Source organism: Rhamphochromis sp. 'chilingali' (assembly GCF_963969265.1).
Source record: "Rhamphochromis sp. 'chilingali' genome assembly, chromosome: 1".
Lineage (NCBI taxonomy): Eukaryota > Metazoa > Chordata > Actinopteri > Cichliformes > Cichlidae > Rhamphochromis > Rhamphochromis sp. 'chilingali'.
The window spans coordinates 53,697,006-53,706,057 of record NC_137929.1 but is presented as its reverse complement, the minus strand read 5'-3'; the positions used below and the strand labels follow the sequence as shown (position 1 = coordinate 53,706,057).

General features: G+C 38.4%; 1 protein-coding gene across 1 annotated transcript; it reads right to left on the bottom strand.

Moving 5' to 3' along the window:
- Nucleotides 1-3,311: 3,311 nt before the first annotated feature.
- On the bottom strand, nt 3,312-4,791 carry LOC308408901 (Fc receptor-like protein 5; the record flags this gene model as incomplete). Its single annotated transcript, XM_080901357.1, has 4 exons — nt 3,312-3,574; nt 3,822-4,088; nt 4,477-4,536; nt 4,761-4,791. The coding sequence occupies 4 exons, from the start codon at nt 4,789-4,791 to the stop codon at nt 3,312-3,314; spliced, it is 621 nt and encodes a 206-aa protein (XP_080757483.1).
- Nucleotides 4,792-9,052: the final 4,261 nt, after the last annotated feature.

The following is a 9,052-nucleotide window of genomic DNA, read 5'->3' as shown; positions in this document are numbered from 1 at the left end:
GCGCTTTACAAATGCAGGCCATTTACCATTCATTATGTTGAATTCTCTCGCAGCTGCTCTAATTCCCATGTTCTGGACCTGAAAACAGGGTCTGGACTTATTTTTCTACGGAGGTCTGACATGTGAGTGTGTTTAAACAAGGGAGAAAAATTTCAATTGTCTGTCTGAGAAAAGTGTATGAAGTGTGTAGTGAGGGGTTTTACAGCTTATAGCCTTAAAATACAATAATAATTAAAATAATAATAATTAAAAAATAAAGCTTGCTACTTGGCCACGCAGATTTCACCTATCGCGGGTTATTTTTAAAACTCCCGCGATAAATGAGGGACCACTGTAATGTGGTTCTGTTGGCTTCATCATGTGGTCATCTCCAGTTCGTGCTGGAGTAGTTAGCAGCCAAGTGTGAAGCAGCGGGAATTATAATCAGACATCCAATGAGTTTAAGTATCTTTTGGTTCATGAGTGAGGGAAGAGGAGAGCGGGAGATTGGTAGACTGAGACAAATTGGTGCTGTGACTGCAGCTTTGTAGTGAAAAGAGAGCTGAGTGTAAAAGTGAAGCTCTCGATTTGCTGCTCACTCTACACCCCACCTTTGGTGATGAGTTCTGGGTAGTGACCAAAAGAGCAAGATCACGGATACACGAGCTTTCATGGAAGGGTGGTTGGCTTCTTCCAAGTTAGGATAAGGACTTAAATCATCCAGGATTGGCTCAGAGTAGAGCCACTACTCCTTCATATTGAAAGGAGCCAGTTCAAGTGGATGAGGCATCTGACAAGGATGCCTCTTGTGGAGGTGTCCTGACATGCCCCACCCAGAGGACGCTCTGGGGCAGAACCAGGAGAGACTGTATTATCTGTCACTAGTCTGAGAATGCCTTGGTGTTCCCATGGTCAAGCTAGAGAAGGTGGCTTGGTAGAAGGAGGTCTGGGCTTCTCTGATTAGGCTGCTGCTCTTACAAAAAGTTTCCTGAATAAAGTGTAACAAAATAAAATAATCAGACATCTACAAAAACTCACATTAGCTTATATAACTTTTCAGGAGCATTTGTAGAAAAATGTTTTTCAAACAGTTAAGATCTGCATGCTGGTTCAAAATGTAAAAATAATTGTCTTTCTCTTCTTTAAGTTGAGAAAGACAGGAACGACACAGGAAATCTTTCCTGCCTGTGGCCATCTCCCTGTACAACGCATCCACTTAACACACTGTTTACTGCAACAGCTACACATGTTACTTTTCCAACTATTTATTTATGAGTGACTTATGTATGTATGTATGTATATATATGTATATATTGTACTATTCTTAGTTAGTGTCTTGTCTGTCTTGTCTTAATGTTGGTTTAAAATGGAGCACTGTAACAAAAAATAATTTCCCCCAGGGATCAATAAAGTATTCTGATTCTGAATTAAGTTCTAAAGACAAGTCAGTGACATACTGGAAACATCCACTAGGGAACTGCCCTAGTGAATTATAGCTTTCACCCTCAAATTAAAAGTTGTGCCTTAATTTTTAACTTACCAGTTTATTGTTTCTACAAATTACACTTCATGATGTCTAGTCACAACGCATTAATTTTTTTTATTAATTATTGTTTGTTTGTTTTTTGTGTGTTGATAATGTAATAACTAGAATTTAGATTGCATTGGCTTGATCTAGCATTCATATGTTTGATTTTGTTTTTTTAGATTTATACACAAATGTATAAAATGATTCAGTTTTCTGTCAAATTTATTAACGATTTAGATAGACAAACTGTTTCACACCAGAGAGCATTCAAGCAACATGTGAAAAAGCAAAGGTTCAAATGCAGTCTTCCATTTTATATATGCCATTATTTATAAAATGACCATCTTACATAATTAGTAAAGACTTTGCTAGCTTAGATGGTGTAACATTGTTGTTGAGGGATTCATGTTGTCATTTTTATCTGTGCATTTCTAGGTCTGATTCTAAAATGCTTATGAACACTTGTATTCTCTCAGAAGACACTCTCCGACAATCTTAAAAGGAACAAACATTAAAACATGTTCTACAAAACCATTTTCTGGTTTTCACATTAGAGCAGTCTGATCATCAGGATTAACAGAAACTATAACTGAGAGGAGATGTGATTTAATGTTTAGTTCTATGTACAGTGGTCCCTCGTTATAACGTGTTTCACCTCTCGCGGCCTTGCTGTTTCGCAATTTTTTTTTGTGCAATTTCCAACAAAAACTATGTCGATGAAACCTTTTGCACCCAAAAGGCAGAGGAAGATGCTGACCATTGCACAAAATAGTTGGACTTCGGGAAAGACTAAAGGAAGGTCAAAGCCGCAGTATTTTTCGGACCATAAGGCACACCGAATTATAAGGTGCATTAAACGAAACAAAACAGTCAGATAAGTAAAACTGTACTCAACTCATTGTTCTTGCTTCCTCTACTTCTGTACGATTGATTCATTGATGTTGAATTCTCTGGCAGCTGCTCTATTCCCATGTTCTGGACCTGAAAACAGGGTTTGATCTTTGGTTTCATTCTATAATACTGGACTTATTTTTCTACAAAGGTTTGAACTTTGAGAGTGTTTAAACAAGAGGAAAAAGTGTGAAAATGTTCATGCCTTTGTAAGAAAAGTGTACAGCCTTACAACATCTATAATAATTGTAAAAAATAAAGTTGAATTGCATATGTTGTCTGTGGAGACAATGAAAAAAGTGTTAATCATTGTTGTTGGTTGGTTATGAATATTGACAAATATGAAGTAGATATCAATAAAGTTTTCCCTAAAGTAACTAATTAAGCAGTAAAACAGAAATTTTGTCAAAAAAAAGTAAGTTGTGGATGTACTAGCACTGTGTCAAGGTTATTAACGATGGATGTCTGTTATAACTGAACAGTTAAAATGTAAATGTAAAATTTAAAAAACTTTATTTTTCTGTTTGAGTACCTCTAATGACAGTTTATGTTTCCAATATCGTGGTAGTCCCACCGACAGAAGACAAGTCACCAACAAACACATGAGACCAAGGGAGCGCAGCACAATAAGTCCGGTGGGTTGAGAAAGCCCATGTCCTTGAAATGAAATGTGATTCTTATTCACCAGTTCAATCAAATATATTTTCATTTACAATATTCTAAATGTTACGTAAACCACATTAACAATTAAAACCAGCTAGGAAAAAACAACAGTCAATATCACATTAAAAAAATATGTTTTTCTTTACAAAATCTGACTTTAGAAAGCCTTGAGTCTCAAAATGCTTCAGTTGTAGGTATTATCAGGTATCTGATAATTAGTTTCAGCTAAAACAAAATTAAAACAAAAGTATCACAGGTATAGCGCACCTTTGATGTTAAGCCAGCTCTCTGGTGAGTCTCCAGTATCGACAATACTACATTTGTAGAGTCCTCCATCAGATTTGGATACAGTCGGAATCATTATGTTTCCTGATGAGCTGCTCCCAATGGAGATGCTATTTTTATAGAATTTTGCAGTGTAGTTGGAGGTTGAATCCTTTTTTCTACAATGCAAGGTCACATTTTCTCCCTCGATCACAGGATAGACAGGACTTTCCAGAATTACATGACCCTCTAAATTTAAATGGCAGGAAATACGACAGTTATTTTGTCTGTAAAAGTGTTTTCTGTTTAAATTATACATATACATATATATATAAGTATATATATGTACATATGTGTGTGTGTCTGTGTGTGTGTGTGTGTGTGTGTGTGTGTGTGTTATTTTATTAAGGTTACGATGCATTTTCTGAAGAAAAATTATCACTTACTGCCAATGAAAGAATACAAATGGACTAAATAAGTTTTTTTATGTGCATACCAGTTACAGTGATGTTGACAGAGTTGCTTTTTTGTATTTCTCCATGTTCACACCAGTATTCTCCACTGTCTGTTGATGGATATGCATTAATAATATTGCAAGGTCCAGTGGGTGTTTTCCAGAATGAAGCACATCTTCTAACATCTCCTTTTGTCTTTTTCATCACTCTCCATCCAGTCAGCCCATTTAGCCCTTCACAGCTGATAGTGATGGGCTCTGTTTGAAAGAACTGCTGCCTGTTCGGAACAACTTGAGGAAAACCTGAATCTGAGACACAAAATCCAATAAAGACTCATTTTTCAATTTGAACAAAATAGTCTTAAACTTAAGGTTATTGCACATGTGCGCCTTCTTATTGTTGTTGTTGTTTTTTACTTTTTCAGACAAAGACAAAAGTATACACATTAAGCATGTAAGCTTTCAAATGATAAACATTTATGCATATATATATTTACTGTTATGGTAAATATAGATATGCAACTGTTTCAGAGGTTTATGTAGTATCTCTATTTTTATCTAGAAAATAATAACTGCAGTAATTTACAATAATTTCAGATTGTTAACAGATATATTAAATCTATTACAACACACTATTATACAAACATGCAGCCACACACCTAAAAATCCACACAAAATTTTTTTAAAAGAAACTTACAGTATGTTTGAGAATCACTGTATTCGACTACCATAACCAACAGAGTCAGAACATTCCTCACTGAAAAGATTGAGAATGACAGTTTTAATGTTTAACATGTTTTCATTTTTTCTCCATCAGTAGTAATAAGTCCTATGCATTTATTAGTGGGCAGTTACAAATGTGCAAAATGAATACATTGAAATATATGGGTGCATTTTGGATATATTAATTTCCCTTGTGTTCATTTTCTCTGTTGCTGACTCAATATCTCTTATTTATAAACAGACAAGGTCAGTACTCACAGAGTCTGATGGTGGGAAATCTGACCTCCATGTTGTCTTGCTGCTGACTGTGTAAGTGTCAGACTGAACTGAAGATATATATTTTTTGTCAGAACTTCCTCTTCCTCTGTTTCTGTGGTGACTGAGGCCCAACAGGGTTCCACTTCAGTCACAAGTGGTAGCGTCTCTCTGCAGCCTACTATTTGTTTTAGCCATTTCTCTCTCTCTCTCACACACACACACACACACACACACACACACACACACACACACACACACACACACACATATATATATGTGTGTGTGTGTGTGTGTGTGTGTGTGTGTGTGTCTTCTTTATCATATCAAAACTGACATTTTTTATTGTAACAACCAACAATTTATACAGGAAAATCATGATTATTAACAAGGTTGCCCAAACTTTTGCATCCCACTGTACATATGGTGCATGGAGGCCAAGATAAAGGTAGCATCGGAGCTATTGAAGCTGCAGAAAGTTGCACAAGTAAAGACTCACTTGAAGAGACACACCAGAGAGACAAAGGGCAGGAGAATAAACCAGCTGGTCTCCACAGAACCATCCAAGGTGTACTCTCAGTGGCAGGGGGGCAACATGAGGACAGCATCACCAAGGCTGGAGACGGCCTGGAAGAGCATATAGGAGAAGGATGCAACCCATAACAGCAATGTTCAGTAGCTAGGATGGCTTCTTCTATGAAGATGAATAGTAGATGAATACAACACTGAAATCACAGACAAGTTCAGTGAGTTACTTAGATCCCTGGAATAACATCATAACATTCTTGTGACATCTACCAATTATGTGAACACGGCAGACTATGCACAAGGCATTGCCAACCATGCAAGAGATTTCCCCCATATCATATTGCAAAACTGCTTGATGAAGCACAACAAAGCACCGAAGGTGTTCACCCACCCTTCAAGCACTGCAGAAATCCACTGTGGAAAACACTTAATGCACTGAAGCCCCACTGCGTAATGCACAGAACCCAAATGATCCTGATAACTCCTGGTGGCACACACCATAGAAGTCCCCTGTTTAGGCCCCAGTGGGTTTGACCTGATGGGCACCCTCTAGAAACATGTTAACTGATGTATCACCTTTGTTTACTTTAACATCCATTTAAGCAGGAAGGTAGGCCAGTTGAGTGAGTATATACCAGTCTTTATTGGGCAACTTGACATTTTGGTAAGCAACCGTTTCAGTGTAATGCAAATTAAGAGTGTGAGCAGACCTCCCCCGTACAATCATTCTCTCACTGCTATTGATTATGTTGCTGCCATTTCCTGTGCAATATTTTGGCAGATTTGCAACTTCCATCCCTATCTTCAATGACCATAGCCCTTCCAGCCTTATTTATTATATGTACACATGCCCTTGTACACCCACACAATGCTTCCCGTAACTCACAAATTGTGTATATAGTGTTCTTATATTGTTCTTCCTTTTTTGTATATTTTTTTCTTTATTTGTGCACCTCTGTGGTGCTACCTAATTTTGCTGTGTAAGCAAATGTTCAATAACAATTCAAAAGTTCAAAGTTCTAATGTAATTATGATAATTCTGATGAATAAGAGTAAATCCTAAGTTTTGCAAAAGCTTAAGTTTTGCCAGATTTGCAGAGTAACTTTACCAACAGCTACATAAGTATGTACAAACTTACTCAGTCAGACACCCACAGACGGTGGAGTTTTAAGAAGTCTGCAGTTGTTGTGGCATTTTCCGGTTGCACTAAACAATTTGTTCATTCTCCTCATCACCTTCAGCAATGTCAGCAGTAAACACTAGATGGCAGCATAGGAGAAGCTTCTTCACTATGGTCTGTGGTCATCAACTGAACTGGAATTTTTATTTGTTAATTACCCACTCAAACACATATTTTGAGCTAAAACCACTTTGTTTATGAATGGATAATACAATTCTTCTAGCACAAACTGGATTTATTTTATTATAGGTGCAAATCCAGAACAAAGCAGAGTTGCACTCCTGTTAATACAACGTTTATAATCAAACATTAAGTTTGAAGTAACTACAACATTCTTAAATACAACTTTTTATTTTATGCTCACTGAAATCATTCACAGACTCTGACTTGTTCAGTTTTCTTTTTAAGCATGTGCACACAAATGTTTCTATCCCATCATGCTTTGCAGGAATGTCTGTTTTTAGTATAAGCAGTCTTAAAAAAGTCCCCTGAGGGTTGTACTTTAGTGGAGCCAGGTACAGTGTCAGTACATCAAAGTAGTACGTGTCTTCAGAGACAGCTCAAACTTGATATCGTGATACTCAGCTATGCCTTTATGCTGGTATGCAGGGCCTCAATAGGGGATGTATGGTGAGGCTCTTAATATGCCTCTCTATCTCTCCTTGTAGCTGGCACTTATATACTTTTTGACCTCAGAAAACAGAACTTATGTCTAAATAATAATTATAATATCCACATTTTAAGATTGAATTCATTATTTTGATTTGATTTGATATACCTTTATTAGTCCCACAAGGGGAAATTTCATAATTTCATAAGGCTGCTGACCTATTGCACGCAATGGCGGCGCCATCTTACCCTCCGACCATACATATATGACACAAAACATCACATGGGGAAGACAGGTCAGAGAGGTATAACAATGGAAAATGCACCACATGAGGCAAGAGAAGGAGAAGAAAATAACTCCCCCCAGACTGAGCTTCAACAGGGAGATCAGTTTGAGAACAGAAAAAAACACCTCTGCATATAGCACAAGAAAAAACTCTTAATACACCAAAGAAACACATGGCAAGCAACAGGGGAGGGTAAAGGGTGAGAGACAGCCGATTTAGACAGTACATCCGGGCCTGCAGCCTGTGCGCTGGGCTCCTTGATCCACCGTCAGCATCGGAAGGGAATAAGCGTCGAAGGCGTTTGGAAAGGGAGGGGGGATCAGTGTGTGCATATCAGTGTATATGTATGTGTGTGTGTCCATAGTTCAGCTGAGACAGTGTCCTTCGCCCTGCTAGGCTAAGTAAACAGTCTTCCAGCCAACCCAGGTGGCCTTGCATGGAATGGGAAGGAACAGACTAAACACAGTCGTTATCAGGGTCTTTTTTTGTTCGGCTCCAGCCTTGAGACCGCAGCTGGCGCCGAGAGGGTCTCCGCATGAAGTGATGGTGCTTTTTACTTTAGTTCGAACAGCTCATATGAATTTCAAAGCTGTTCTAACAGTCCAACACTGGTCTCTCAATCTCCCGTTGGAGAGCCGTGAGCTTTCTATGATGTTATCCAAATGTACGTTCCGTGATGTTGTCATTCTTTTTGCTCAAAGAGCAGGTTCTAAGAACTCACGACCACAGTGCACTTCCCTAAGATATGATCGAATTTGCGCTCAAAGGTGTTGTTCGAGCTAGCCCCTCCAGATGTAATCCAGTTTTTCACTCAGAGGTCTTGTTCTGAGTATTCACGGCAGCTGTGCGTTCTCCAAGATCTTCTCCGTGCTGCACTCAATGAACCCATTTTGAGAAACTCACGCCTCGTCCCATCATTTCAATCCCAGCGGGCAGCCTTGTGGGGGTTTGAACAGCTGGTTCCGCTTCCTTAATTCTTCGATAAGTCTGGGCCAAGCCAGCTCCGATCAGCAAGAACCCTGTTACCATGGTTCCGAATAGGTAGATATCTTCAGCAGTCAGGCTCACCCGAGCCCAGACTTCTCGTTGAGAAGGGGCGTCAATTGCATTCAGAGACCAGTTGATCAAATCCATAATTCCTCTTTTAGGTTTTAGAGAACAGACTGTGAGAGTATGTTCCAGGGAAAAGTAATACAAAAAACACGAGACTAGACAAGGACATAAGAGGCTAAGCAGGGAAGCTAAGGGAGAGGAGAAGAGAAGAGGAGAAAAGTGCGACCGCCGTCGTCAAGAGCAAGAGCAGAGATTATTTTCTTTACTTACTTTCAACACACTAAGGCACATATTACATACTGTCTTTCAGGTTCACATAGTTGTGTGATATTTGGCTTAAAGTTTCATAAAACAGTTTATTCTGTCCCCTGCGTGCGTGGTTCTGGTACACGAAGTGACAGATAGCTAAACATATGCAGGCACTGAAAATGTTGAATGATGAGTCAGACGTGAAATAAAGTTGAGGGTTGTTTACTTGTTTGTCTTCACCAATGTATACCTTACAGTGCTTTCCCAGAACTTGTGAAACTACAAAAAAGAAATATGCTCAACAAAAATAAAGAATTATGCATTTGCATAATGTACATATAGGCATGTATATACAAATACTTTTGATTTGACCTCTATATTTCACCTT